Source organism: Bufo bufo, chromosome 1, assembly GCF_905171765.1.
Source record: "Bufo bufo chromosome 1, aBufBuf1.1, whole genome shotgun sequence".
Taxonomy (NCBI): domain Eukaryota; kingdom Metazoa; phylum Chordata; class Amphibia; order Anura; family Bufonidae; genus Bufo; species Bufo bufo.
The window spans coordinates 233,549,258-233,564,530 of NC_053389.1; the positions used below are offsets into that span (position 1 = coordinate 233,549,258).

The 15,273-nt window shown below is 44.2% G+C and overlaps 1 protein-coding gene across 1 annotated transcript in view; it reads left to right on the forward strand.

The window, feature by feature from the left end:
* LOC121001380 (cat eye syndrome critical region protein 2) overlaps window positions 1-15,059 on the forward strand; it is a 57,389-nt gene extending 42,330 nt beyond the window's left edge. The window contains exons 17-19 of the mRNA XM_040432455.1: window positions 2,225-3,341; window positions 12,447-12,543; window positions 14,874-15,059. Of these exons, the coding sequence (XP_040288389.1) occupies window positions 2,225-3,341; window positions 12,447-12,543; window positions 14,874-15,059 (1,400 nt within the window). The remainder of the gene's footprint in view (window positions 1-2,224; window positions 3,342-12,446; window positions 12,544-14,873) is intronic.
* Window positions 15,060-15,273: the final 214 nt, after the last annotated feature.

Sequence of the window (15,273 nt, forward strand, 5' to 3'; positions counted from 1 at the left end):
AGTGATCCCACCAGCAGAATAGTGAGTACAGCTCTGGAGTATAATAAAGGATGTAACTCAGGATCCATACAGGATAAGTAATATATAATGCCTTGCAAAAGTATCTCTTTCCCCCCCCCCCCCCCCCATCATTTAATTTACAGAACATGCCGACAACTCTGAAGATGTTTTTGTTTTTATTGTGAAGCAAATAACAAATAAGAGAAAATAACAGAAAAAGTCAATGTGCATAACTATTCACCCCCCTAAAGTCAGTACTTTGTAGAGCCACCTTTTGCGGCAATCACCGCTCCAAGTCGCTTTGGATAAGTCTCTATGAGCTTGCCACATCTTACCACTGGGATTTTTGCCCATTCCTCCTAGCAAAACTGCTCCAGCTCCTTCAAGTTGGATGGTTTGCGCTTGTGAACAGCAATCTTTAAGTCTGACCACAGATTTTCTATTGGATTGAGATCTGGGCTTTGACTAGGCCATTCCCACACATTTACATGTTTCCCCTCAAACCACTCAGGTGTTGCTTTAGCAATGTGTTTGGGGTCATTGTCCTGCTGGAAGGTGAACCTCCGTCCTAGCCTCAGATCACGGAAAGAGTGGGACAGGTTTTGCTCAAGAATATTGTAATTAGCACCATCCATCTTTCCCTCAACTCTGACCAGTTTCCCCGTCCCATCCCCACAGCATGATGCTGCCACCATGATTCACTGCGGGGATGGTGTTCTTTGGGTGATGTGTTGGGTTTGCGCCAGACATAGCGTTTTCTTTGGCTGAAAAGTAAAATTTTAGTCTCATCAGACCAGAGCACCTTCCTCCATAAATTTTGGGAATCTCCCACATGCCTTTTCACAAACTCGCAACATGCCTTTTTGTTTTTTGCTGAAAGTAATGTCTTTCTTCTGGCCACTCTGCCATAAAGCCCAACTCTATGGAGTGTACGGCTTATTGTCGTCCTATGTACAGATACTCCAGTCTCGGCTGTGGAACTCTGCAGCTCCTCCAGGGTTACCTTAGGTCTCTGTGCTGCCTCTGTGATTTAATGTCCTCCTTGCCCGGTCCGTGAGTTTTGTGGGCGTCTGTCTCTTGGCAGGTTTGCTGTTGAGCCATGTTCTTTCCATTTTGGTTATGATAGATTTGATGGTGCTCCTGGGGATCATCAAAGATTTAGATATTTTTTTAATAACCTAACCCTGACTTGTACTTCTCAACAACATTGTCCCTTACTTGTTTGGAGAGTTCCTTGGTCTTCATGGCAGTGTTTGGTTAGTGATGCCTCTTGCTTAGGTGTTGCAGCCTCTGGGGCCTTTCAAAAAAGGTGTGTATATGTAATGACAGATCATGTGACACTTAGATTGCACATAGGTGGACATCATTTCACAAATTATGTGACTTCTGAAGGTAATTGGTTGCACCAGAGCTTTTTATGGGCTTCCTAACAAAGGGGGTGAATATATACGCACATGCCAATTTTCAGTTTTCTATTTCTAAACAATAGTTTTATATATTTTTCTCATTTCACTTCACCGACTTAGACTATTGTGTTCTGATCCATCACATAAAATTCAGATTAACGAAACATTGAACTTAAGGCTGTAATGTAACGAAACATGAAAATAGTCAAGGGGGTGAATATTTTTGCAAGGCACTGTATGTACACAGTGACTGTACCAGCAGAATATTAAATGCAGTTGTGACACTCTGGATCAGTAGAAAGTAGGTCATACAGCTTTAAATTTTTTAGGTTCTACTATATATGAATACAGTAGGATGGAATTATACATTAAAGGGAACCTGTCACCGGGATTTTGGGTATAGAGCTGAGGACATGGGTTGCTAGATGGACACTAGCACATCCGCAATACCCAGTCCCCATAGCTCTGTGTGCTTTTATTGTGTAAAAAAAAACGATTTAATACGTATGCAAATTAACGTAAGTCATATCTTACTGGTGTGACCAGAGAAGAGTCATATTTTCAAGCTCTGACTCATCTCAAGTTAATTTGCATCTGTATCAAATCGTTTTTTTACACAATAAAAGCACACAGAGCTATGGGGACTGGGTATTGCGGATGTGCTAGCGGCCATCCAGCAACCCATGTCCTCAGCTCTATACCCAAAATCCTGGTGACAGGTTCCCTTTAACACGTTATTTCCCCTGTAGTGTGAGTGTACTATATTTTTGTGGGGATAGACATGTCTCATCCATCTAACATCTGTTCTATCATTTTAGAAATTTCTGCATCTCCTGTACCACCAGTGTCATCACAGGAGCAAACTCCCCTGGATTTACCTGTGCCACCAACAAATTCAGGTCCTAGTCCAGCTCCTCCCACTGAAGTCAACCCTGAGAGTCCGAGCAATCTCGTACCCAATGATGCTCCAAATGAGGATAAGTCACAGACTTTAGTTACTGGCATTTGCCTTGGAAACAGCCAAAATCATTGTGTGAGCCCTCAGAATGGATTGGGCACACCAGAAAATGCACTAGAGGTCTCCAAGCTGCCAGAACCTCAGCCAGTCATTCACCAGGTGGTTCCTCAACCATTACCCCAAGTAGACATGGCTGACCCAGGGCATAGACATGAATTTGCCTCTGTAATGCCAACTGCTGGCCACACACCAGTCATTAGTCAGCCTCCAAAACCTCATCACCCTATCCAACATTTTGGAAATGGACACCTACGCCCTCACCTGGGCCATTATCCCAGGTACCTTCATCAGGGTGAAGCTTACTCATATCCACAGCCACAACAAACGCAACCTCCATACCAGCCTTATCAGAGGCCTCCTTATTATCCTCAGGAGTACCAACGTTGGCACCACAATAGACCTCAAGCCCCGCAGAACTTAGGGGGTTACCACCAACCAGATAGGGCTCTCAACACACACAATATGGGAGAGTTACGAAGTCTTCTCATGTCTCCTCTGCTAGAAGGAGAGCCACGAGCTGTGCCAGGAGAAAGCATTGAGTGTCCGGAGGAAAAGGCAGAAAAGAGTGATGATCCCTCCAACCGTCCGGAGAGCCCCAAACAGTTCTTGGATTTAGACAGTCATAAGAGACAGAGTGGCTCATATGCTTTTGGACGGCAACACGGCTGGGCAAATCCAAATTTCCAACTCCCATCCAATATGATGCCTCAGTCACCCTACCCTCCCCAACACCAGTACGACCCTCGAGGATACCCGCACCAGCCTTTACAACAGCATCGTCACCCTGTCCCCAGACAGACCAATGGCCATCCCCAGGTGGGCCCTGGTTATCCACATATTGACAGTAGGGGACACCTCCATGCTGCAACGTTGGAAGGCAGCGTGCATCAGTTTACTGACATGTACCGACCGCAAGGGTATGTACAATATTGCACAAAGATTTTCAGTTTCTTTTTATTTTTCTTTTAGATAAAAAAAAAAACGTTTGTGTGATCTTCAGCGTACAGTTTGAGAATAGTAGGAAACATTTCAATGTAATGTCTGGTATAGATGCAGTGACAAAGAAGCACCACTAGATGTCAGCCAGTTCAGCTACCTATTTATATTAGGTTCCTAAGAAGCCCTTGGGCTACATTCACAAACGGTGGAAAAAAGTCTGTAAAAATAGAATAACGAGCGTTTTATTCACTGGTGCTTTTTTGAGAAACTGACATTAAAAAACGGTCCCCGTTAGTCACTGGCTGTCAAAAAAAATAGCCGTATGAATAACCCCATAGACTACCATTGTTGTTATTATTGTTATTATTATTATTGTTATTATTATTATTATTTATTATTAAAGCGCCATTCATTCCATAGCGCTGTACATGTGATAAGCGGTGCACATACATAATACAGACAATTGCACTAATCATAAACAAGACAAGTTACAAACTGGTACAAAAGGAGAGAGGGCCCACAATCTACATGGTATGGGAGAAGGACACAGTAGGTGCGAGTTAAGTTGGTCATGGCGGTATAGAGGCAGCAGGGTCACTGGTTGTAGGCTTGTTTGAAGAGGTGGGTTTTCAGGTTTCTTTTGAAGGATTCCAATGTAGGTGAGAGTCTGATATGTTGGGGTAGCGAGTTCCAGAGTATGGGGGATGCACGGGAGAAATCTTGGAGTCGATTGTGGGAAGAGGCGATAAGAGGAGAGGAGAGAAGGAGGTCTTGTGAGGATCGGAGAGTGCGTGTGGGGATGTATCGGGAAAGTAGCTCCGAGATGTAGGGAGGGGACAGGTTATGGACGGCCTTGTATGTATTTGTTAGTACTTTGAAGTGAATTCGCTGGGCAATGGGGAGCCAGTGAAGGGATTGGCAGAGGGGAGAGGCAGAGGAGTAATAGGGTGAGAGGTGGATTAGTCGGGCAGCAGAGTTGAGGATAGATTGGAGGGCTGCGAGAGTGCTAGATGGAAGGCCACAGAGGAGAATGTTGCAGTAGTCTAGGCGGGAGATAATGAGGGCATGTACAAGAATTTTCGCAGAGTCAAAGTTAAGGAAAGCACGGATGCGGGAGATGTTTTTGAGTTGGAGGCGGCAGGTGGTGGAAAGAGCTTGGATTTGTGGTCGGAAGGAAAGTGCAGAATCAAAGGTCACTCCAAGGCAGCGGACTTTGTTGACCGGGGAGAGTGTGCAGCCATTGATCATGATAGATAGGTCTGCTGAGGGTGTTGAACAAGATGGGGGAAAGATTATAAATTCTGTCTTATCCATGTTAAGTTTTAGAAAGCGAGAGGCGAAGAAGGATGATATAGAAGATAGACATTCCGGGATTCGTGATAGTAAGGTGGTGATGTCTGGACCAGAGAGGTAGATTTGTGTGTCGTCAGCGTAGGAGTGATACTGAAAGCCATGGGACTCTATAAGCTGTCCCAGGCCAAAAGTGTAGATAGAGAAGAGCAGGGGTCCTAGGACAGAGCCTTGCGGGACACCAACAGAGAGGGAATGAGACGAGGAGGTGGTGCGAGAGTGGGAGACGCTAAACGTCCGGTCTGTGAGGTATGATGTGATCCAGAAGAGGGCCAGGTCGGTGATGCCAAGAGATGAGAGAGTTTGCAACAGAATGGAGTGGTCAACAGTGTCAAAGGCAGAGGACAGGTCAAGGAGAAGGAAGACAGAGTATTGTTTCTTGGTTTTGGCTGTCAGCAGGTCATTGGTGACTTTGGTAAGGGCAGTCTCGGTCGAGTGGTGGGGTCGGAAGCCAGATTGTAGGCAGTCAAAGAGGGAGCAGGAGGAGAGGTGGGAGGACAGTTCTGAATGGACATGTTGCTCAAGTAGCTTTGAGGCATACGGAAGAAGTGATATGGGGCGATAACTGGACAAGGAAGATGGGTCAAGTGAAGGCTTTTTGAGGATGGGTGTAATGGTAGCATGTTTAAAAGCAGAGGGGAAGACACCAGTGTTGAGTGATAGGTTGAAGAGATGAGTTAGGGTTGGGATAAACACTGTGGTGAGGTTAGGGATGAGGTGGGATGGGATTGGGTCAAGTGCACAGGTGGTCAGATGAGATTTGGAGAGTAGAGTGGAGAGTTTTTCTTCTGTAATGGTGGAGAAGCAGGTTTTGGGAGAAGAGGACCGAGCAGTTGTGTAGAGTGTCTGTGGGGACTGTGTAGTGAAGCTTTCCCTGATGTTGACTATCTTTTGTTTGAAGTATTATTAAAACTGTAGTTTGATGGCCATTAAAAATGGCCATCACACATCTGTTTTTCACTGTCATGTGGATGTAGCCTTAGTCCTCATGCACACGGCTGTTTCAGTTTTCACAGTCCGCAAATCGTGGATCCGCAAAACACAGATACCGGCCGTGTGCATCCCGCATTTTCTCTTCCGCAGGTCGCGCAGAACGTACCAAATGCCTGTTCTTGTCCGTAAAACTGACAAGAATAGGACATTATTATTTTTGTTTTTTGTTTTTTTACTTTTTTGTGTGGCCAAGGAACAGAACTCATATTGTGTGAAACTACGGTTGTTTGCCTGTGAGATTTAGGGTAGAGGGAAAAAAAGCCATTAGAAACTGAAACTGTCAGTTTTTCATGGCCATTTTGTACCAGTGTGTGCATCCATTTTTGGCTGTTGATCTGCTTTAATGGCCATTTTTGCATCCTTTTTTTTTTAGCAGAAATAAAAAGGACCATTAAAATCAGATGAATTTATTTATTTTTAGTCCCGACCTCTGAAGTGCCCTTAGTATACATGATGCCTCTGAACACCCAGAGGGCCCCATAGTGCCCACCACCACAATATAAAGTATGGCCTCCTCAGTGCCCCACATTGGACCACCAGGACCTGATGCTCCCAGACACCACATCATGTCAGGTTTTCCATAATGTACATAATCCTGTCAAATGCCTCTTTCACATCTACGTTATTGTTCTCTGACAGGCTGTTCCAGCAGATAGCCTGCCGGCGCTGTCTGGTTCCTGTGTAGCCAGATGTTACCTCAATGCCTGCTGGCCCCATTCAGTATAAATGGGATCCGGAGAAGATCCGGCTGCTATCAAGCAAATATGCCGGGCTTCAGCCAGATAAAAACCGATGCGTGCAGATTTCCGCCAAATCCCATTATAGTCCATCAGGCCGGCGGGCATTTCATTATCCAGAGAGCTGCTGCCCAAGACTGCTAACATTAGTGTGAAACTACCTTAAACGGCCCTTAAAATTGATCTCAAGGCGGTCAGTCTAGCCTTGAAAGGACATTCTATTTTTTGTTAATCAATTGTTTTGTTAATCTGCTAATCACTGGCCATTTAAAAAAAAAAAAAGCCCCATTTTTATTTTATTTTTACTAACCCACTAGTATCCATTTTCCATTTACAGTTGCCATACAGTAACAAAACAGTCAAACAATTAACATAAACATACACGGCAAGGTGTGGTAAGGAACACCCCAACCTCTATTCCCTCGAAGCTAAGCCCCACAATTCGCAGGTAATTATTTCCAAAGCAAAAAAAGCCAATATCTGATGGTTTAATAGACTTTCATTGGTTCAGAAAATGGCAATTTTTTGTGTGTGAATGAGCCCTTAAAGGGAGCCTGTCACTAGGAAATTCACCATTTAAACCGTGCACTATGCCTTGTATAGATAGCTCAGCATAAAGTATGACACCTCTCACTAATCAATCCATTGCTTCATTCTGGAGAAAAAGTACTTTAACTGCTCATTTGCATAAGGATTTAAAGGGTTTCTCCGGGAATTATTTAAAATGGCCGCCAGCAGCTTGTCCCAGAATGTGAGCCTCCACTTGCAGAGTAATGTAGCTGGGGCTATTGGTGAGTCTTTCTTTCAGGCTGCTCAGCCATGGTGGCATATGGTGGGCATTTCCATCTGTTGTAGAGTGTAGTGAGGCTCTGCCCCCTCGCTCCCCTATTCACATGATGGCACCCAGTCCTCCCCACATTCTAGGACAGAATACTGTTGGCCATTTTAAATCATTCCCAGAGAGCCACTTTAAGTGCACCAAAGGCAGGCCTAAGCTACTCTGTGTAGCCCTGATTCTCCAGCTTCCTTCTTAGTATCACCCCATGTAGAAATGCCTTTCTGTACCTTCTAACCTTTTAATGCCCAGGCCTGAAAAGGTCTTAATGACCAGATACTTTTCTAGCGTGCATGGTGGTCTAATGGTCCTAACTTTATTTGTTGGACTACCAATTTTATTTTTATTTTTTCTAACATTTTTTTACATGACAGCTAGGGTGTTGTTTTTATTTTATTTATTTATTTTTATTAACCACTTAAGGACCACAAGTTTATACCCCCCTAGTGACCAGGTCCTTTTTTACAAATCGGCACTCCACAACTTTAGCGGTTTATTGCTCGGTCATGCAACTTACCACCCAAATGAATTTTACCTCCTTTTCTTCTCACTAATAGAGCTTTCATTTGGTGGTATTTCATTGCTGACATTTTTACTTTTTTTGTTATTAATCGAAATTTAACGATTTTTTTGCAAAAAAAATGACATTTTTCACTTTCAGTTGTAAAATTTAGCAAAAAAAACGACATCCATATATACATTTTTCTCTAAATTTATTGTTCTACATGTCTTTGATAAAAAAAAAAATGGTTTGGGTAAAAGTTATAGCGTTTACAAACTATGGTACAAAAATGTGAATTTCCGCTTTTTGAAGCAGCTCTGACTTTCTGAGCACCTGTCATGTTTCCTGAGGTTCTACAATGGCCAGACAGTACAAACACCCCACAAATGACCCCATTTTGGAAAGTAGACACCCTAAGGTATTCGCTGATGGGCATAGTGAGTTCATAGAACTTTTTATTTTTTGTCACAAGTTAGCGGAAAATGATGATTTTTTTTTCTTTTCTTTTTTTCTTACAAAGTCTCATATTCCACTAACTTGTGACAAAAAATAAAAACTTCCATGAACTCACTATGCCCATCAGCGAATACCTTGGGGTGTCTTCTTTCCAAAATGGGGTCACTTGTGGGGTAGTTATACTGCCCTGGCATTCTAGGGGCCCGAATGTGTGGTAAGTAGTTTGAAATCAAAATCTGTAAAAAATGGCCGGTGAAATCCGAAAGGTGCTCTTTGGAATGTGGGCCCCTTTGCCCACCTAGGCTGCAAAAAAGTGTCACACATCTGGTATCTCCGTACTCAGGAGAAGTTGGGCAATGTGTTTTGGGGTGTTATTTTACATATACCCATGCTGGGTGAGAGAAATATCTTGGTCAAATGCCAACTTTGTATAAAAAAAAAATAGGAAAAGTTGTCTTTTGCCAAGATATTTCTCTCACCCAGCATGGGTATATGTAAAATGACACCCCAAAACACATTGCCCAACTTCTCCTGAGTACGGAGATACCACATGTGTGACACTTTTTTGCAGCCTAGGTGGGCAAAGGGGCCCACATTCCAAAGAGCACCTTTCAGATTTCACCGGCCATTTTTTACAGATTTTGATTTCAAACCACTTCTCACGCATTCGGCCCCTAAAATGCCAGGGCAGTATAACTACCCCACAAGTGACCCCATTTTGGAAAGAAGACACCCCCAGGTATTTCGTGATGGGCATAGTGAGTTCATGGAAGTTTTTTATTTTTTGTCACAAGTTAGTGGAATATGAGACTTTGTAAGAAAAAAAATAAAAATAAAATAAATATCATCATTTTCCGCTAACTTGTGACCAAAAAATAAAAAATTCTAGGAACTTGCCATGCCCCTCACGGAATACCTTGGGGTGTCTTCTTTCCAAAATGGGGTCACTTGTGGGGTAGTTATACTGCCCTGGCATTCTAGGGGCCCTAATGTGTGGTAAGTAGGTAAATGACCTGTGAAATCCGAAAGGTGTTCTTTGGAATGTGGGCCCCTTTGCCCACCTAGGCTGCAAAAAAGTGTCACACATCTGGTATCTCCGTATTCAGGAGAAGTTGGGCAATGTGTTTTGGGGTGTCTTTTTACATATACCCATTCTGGGTGAGATAAATATCTTGGCAAAAGACAACTTTTCCCATTTTTTTTTTTTTTATACAAAGTTGGCATTTGACCAAGATATTTATCTCACCCAGCATGGGTATATGTAAAATGACACCCCAAAACACATTGCCCAACTTCTCCTGAGTACGGCGATACCAGATGTGTGACACTTTTTTGCAGCCTAGATGCGCAAAGGGGCCCACATTCCTTTTATGAGGGCATTTTTAGACATTTGGATCCCAGACTTCTTCTCACGCTTTAGGGCCCCTAAAATGCCAGGGCAGTATAATAAATACCCCACATGTGACCCCATTTTGGAAAGAAGACACCCCAAGGTATTCAATGAGGGGCATGGCGAGTTCATAGAAATATTTTTTTTTTGGCACAAGTTAGCGGAAATTGATTTTTTTAAAAAAAAAAATTTCCCTCACAAAGTCTCCCTTTCCGCTAACTTGGGACAAAAATTTCAATATTTCATGGACTCGATATGCCCCTCAGCGAATACCTTGGGGTGTCTTCTTTCCGAAATGGGGTCACATGTGGGGTATTTATACTGCCCTGGCATTCTAGGGGCCCTAAAGCGTGAGAAGAAGTCTAATATAAATGTCTAAAATATTTTACGCATTTGGATTCCGTGAGGGGTATGGTGAGTTCATGTGAGATTTTATTTTTTGACACAAGTTAGTGGAATATGAGACCATGTATCCGTGGATCCGTAAAAAACATACGGACATCTGAATGCAGCCTTACAGGGGGGTGATCAATGACAGGGGGGTGATCAGGGAGTCTATATGGGGTGATCACCCCCCTGTCAGGCTCCATTCAGATGTCCGTATGTGTTTTGCGGATCCGATCCATGTATCCGTGGATCCGTAAAAAACATACGGACATCTGAATGCAGCCTTACAGGGGGGTGATCAATGACATGGGAGTGATCAATGAAAGGGGGGTGATCAGGGAGTCTATATGGGGTGATCACCCCCTGTCATTGATCACCCCCCTGTAAGGCTCCATTCAGACGTCCGTATGTGTTTTGCGGATCCGATCCATGTATCATTGGATCCGTAAAAATCATACGGATGTCTGAATGGAGCCTTACAAGGGGGTGATCAATGACAGGGGGGTGATCAGGGAGTCTATATGGGGTGATCACCCCCCTGTAAGGCTCCATTCAGACGTCTGTATGTGTTTTGCGGATCCGATCCATGGATCCGTAAAAAACATACGGACATCTGAATGCAGCCTTACAGGGGGGTGATCAATGACAGGGGGGTGATCAGGGAGTCTATATGGGGTGATCACCCCCGTCATTGATCACGCCCCTGTAAGGCTCCATTCAGACGTCCGTATACGTTTTGCGGATCCGATCCATCTATCAGTGGATCCGTAAAAATCATGCGGACGTCTGAATGGAGCTTTACAGGGGGGGGATCAATGACAGGGGGGTGATCAGGGAGTCTATATGGGGTGATCAGGGGCTAATAAGGGGTTAATAAGTGACAGGGGGGGGGTGTAGTGTAGTGTGGTGCTTGGTGCTACATATTGCTGAGCTACCTGTGTCCTCTGGTGGTCGATCCAAACAAAAGGGACCACCAGAGGACCAGGTAGCAGGTATATTAGACACTTATCAAAACAGCGTCTAATATACCTGTTAGGGGTTAAAAAAAATCACATCTCCAGCCTGCCAGCGAACGATCGCCGCTGGCAGGCTGGAGATCCACTCGCTTACCTTCCGATCCTGTGAACGCGCGCGCCTGTGTGCACGCGTTCACAGGAAATCTCGGCTCACGCGAGATGACGCCAATCGGCGTTAGCGTAGCCTGGGAGAGCCGCCGCGATGACGCCTTACGGCGTTACATGTGCGGCAAACGGTTAATAAGGTTTGTTTTATTTGGGGGAAAATTGAAATTAGAGTAATTTTGATTTCAAAGTATAGGTTTATAATATTGAAACCTGCAAACTGACACCAAAATAAATTAGAATGGGTTCCCTATTTTGTGATATGTCATTTTGATATATGTATAGTTTTGTATGGCTGACTATAGTAACTGTTGCGGTCATTAAGACTTAATTTTTTTTTGCAAATTTCTACTGTAACTGGGGCATCTAAAAGAGTCCTGTGTGGGGGCATTGTACACAGGCTGAGCTGATCAGGGTCTGCTAACACCCTGCAGTTCTTCCCTGCCCAAAACATAGCTGCTTCCTCTTTTCACTGGTTAGCGCTCAGTGAGCACTATGTACAGAATTACAGAATTAGCACTCATGCACATGGACCTATTCATTTCATTGGGGCCACAAAAGATGCGGCACACCTGTGTGATGTCCGCATCCATAAGTCTGTTCCGCAGCCCCGCAAAAAAAATAGAACTTGTCCTATTCGTGTCTGTTTTTCGGACAAGGATATGTTACTATGTTATATCTGCAGGGGTGAAAAAAAAAATGGGGACATGTACTCGTCCGGTACCCCTGCAAATCTAAGGCTGCCATTCACATTCAATATCTGATAGCTTTCTCTCTCAACTGCCTCCCGACTCTCCCATACACATCTATGTTTGTTTCGGGTGAACGTGTATGTGTATTTGAACAGAGAGGCGAAGGCGGCTTATTTCCCGGGAGAACAAAAGGATCATTCAAATATTCACTTCTCTTAATTCTTCTCTACCCAGACATCATCTGTCACGGGACATTAGACTGTCGACTGAACCTGCGATTCTCACAGGTTATGTGTATGACAGTCCTTAAATGGCCAGGTTCTGAGTAAACTCCGATTTTGGTCGGTAGATCTGCCTTATTTATTATACAGTTGGCACCCGCAAATAATTGTGTAAATGTATGGTGGTTCACAAGAACATCCCACCATCTGCACTCTACCTTTTCGTGTAGGGCCTTACCAATAAGAGTCTTATTTAGCTCACAGGGGTCCTTCCATGTGACCACCCATCTTTGTCAGAGGCCTCTGATTTTTCAATCTTTTCTAGTAGTCATGTCTAGAAGTCAAGATATGTGATCATCTTATAATGCATGATACTAATATTAACACTTTGCCTTTTAGGATGCATCTTCAAGTGCAGCTATCACCTTTCCCCAAAGGCAGAGCTCCAATGCAAGGGGAGATGATGGAACAACCTCCCATCTTACCAATAGATCAGGTACGTTTGAGTCCATGATGCAATTTACAGTATATTCATGACGTGTGGTAATTACACATTCTAAAGTCATCCAAAAGTTGAAGGGAACCTGTCTGCAGGCTGCATGTTAGAGCAGGAGGAGCTGAGCAGACTGATATATACTTTAGTGGGAAAAGATTCAGTAAAACTTGTAACATACATTTATGCTACTCACAAAAAGTTAGGGGTATTTGGCTTCTGGGTGAAATTGCAGGATAAACCTAAAATGCACTCTAACCTTTACATGTGAACTTAATGTTATTTTCTTAATGTCCAGCTTTTCAATGTTTCAGTAGTTTTTGCACAACTTGCTGTTCTCTAACAAGGAGCAAAACCGATACAATTGAACAACCTATCAAGATTGAATGTGTGCAGCACAACATAAATAAATACCAAAACCAAGACACACACATAATGTATTAGCAAATTTTATTACAAATAAATTAAATATTACATTAAACTAGCAGCAATGTTGGAGGTGCTGATGCACAGGATGTGCACCTCGGACCCACTTGGTCAGAAAAATGACACAAAAGAAAAGGACACTAAATATGGTAAAAGACTGGTGCCAAAACCACTATCTTTTGAACAAACCAATGTCCTAATACAGCTATTACACAATACTAGGGAGGATGCTGTCATGGATAAAGTATAACAAGGAACTAACATCCTGAACAATCAATGATCCAATATAACCCACCCAATAGAACAACCATATATATCCATCATAAAAGCAATAGCTGTAATGTCATACATAGCAGGAGTACCACGGGACACACCAACCACAACGCACGTTTCCCTCAAGCTTCTTCCTGTGGGCGTGTCTATACCTCCCACCCATCCCACCCTTTATCCTCTAACAAGGAGCTTAACGGCAAAATTCACAACAGGTGTTTGATCCATGAATTGCCCAATAAATTTTGTGGTTCAATTAGAATTGGTATTTAAACAGTCCTCCTCATCATGCTGTTCACATTCTGAAATCATGAGACCAAGACGACACCTAACAATTGATCAACATTACCTCGCCATTGCGAGTCTTCAAGCAGGATGTTCTCAGACCGAAGTTGCCACTGAGCTTAGAGTTTCACAGAGGGTCATCAGCAGGTTGCAACAGAGATACAGTGAGACTGGAAGAGTCACAGAAAGGCATAGAAGTGGACGTCCTTTAGCCACATCCCACACAACTCCAGGCACATTTAAGAGAGGTGAGAGGCACCACCCAAGTGTCATGTCAGATTATTAGAAACCGTTTACATCAGCGTGGTTTGCGTGCTAGACGACCTGCAAGGATACCTGACCACACCACCAGGCACAGACGTCATATTGCATGGGCCAGGGAACATCTACGCTGGATGAGGGACCAGTGGATCTCATTGCTGTTCACTGGTGAAAGTGGATTCATATTGAGCAGAAATTATGGCCACCAACGATGTTGGAGACATCAAGGAGATCGCTATGCATCAGCCACTGTTGTCACCAGGCCAGCCTTTGGTGTTCATGTGGGTATGTGTGTCTAGTCAATACAGAACTGCCCTACACTTTGTGAATGGTACAGGCCCATACTACTTGAATAACATCAGTAAGCCAGTCATTGTGCCTCTGCATGAACAACACAGGCCTAATTTCCTTATCATCCACCATGACGGCTACCATGGAGAGATGACCCTTGACCTCTATAGGGGCAGGAACACAGAGTTTAAAAGGCCACCACCCACTCTCGCCCTCAGAGTTTTTCCTGCCCCTATGGAGCACCTACACAGAGCACCTCCGGAAGGAGGTATTGTTAGGGGTACCTGGGTACACCTGAAGATTTTATCCTGAACTCCCTCTGCCCTCCTGCGGTTCATTCCAATGCTGGGCAGAGGTGGAGCAACGGGAGGGAACTCGTCCTCAGCTTGGGGGCCTGCTTTCCCTCCACAAAGAACCCGGGGTCTTCCTTCCCTTCCATACGGGGAAGCTGACCGCAAATCCAGCGCTGCACGCCGGCTTTACCATTGCCGCTGACCACGCGCTTGGATACTTCCGGGTGGGGGCGGAGTTAGACGTCGGTGGAGCGCATGACGCCGGGCGCGCTGTGATGACGTCAGACGCCACTTGGCTTAAAAAGCGGCACTTTCAAATCACACAGCCTCCACTGTGAGTCCTCCTTGTTGGACAAACATGTCTACTCCGGACACCCCAGCAAGCACCATGGATCAGGCGGAACCCCCCTCGGCCACTCCAACTGTGAGCTACCCTGTGGGGGACATGAAACAAAATGTATCCTTCCTTTATATGTGGGCTAATGTCTAGCTGCTCCTCTTTTATAGGGAGCAGAGGCAAAGATCAAAGCCGGAAACACAAGATGTGCTACTTGTGCTAAAAGGCTGCAAGAAGGTTACACTAAAAAACTCTGCCAGCCATGTATTTATGCCCTAATGAAAGAGGAACAGCCGTCCATCCTAATGGAGGTTAAATCGATGATACATAATCAAATCCTCGCTAGCCTCTCTTAAACCTGTTTCCGTACATCCGCCAAAAATTTCAATTCCATCCTCCTCTGATCCAGAGGACATGGATTTGGGCCCTTCCGAACCTAGACCAATTGAGGGGAAAGTCTGTCAGAAGGTGAAATTATTGAGGATGATAGAAAATATTTCTTCTCATCCGCGGAAATTGAAGACCTATTGACAGCTGTACGGTCTACTATGGGCATAGAGTACGTCCAGA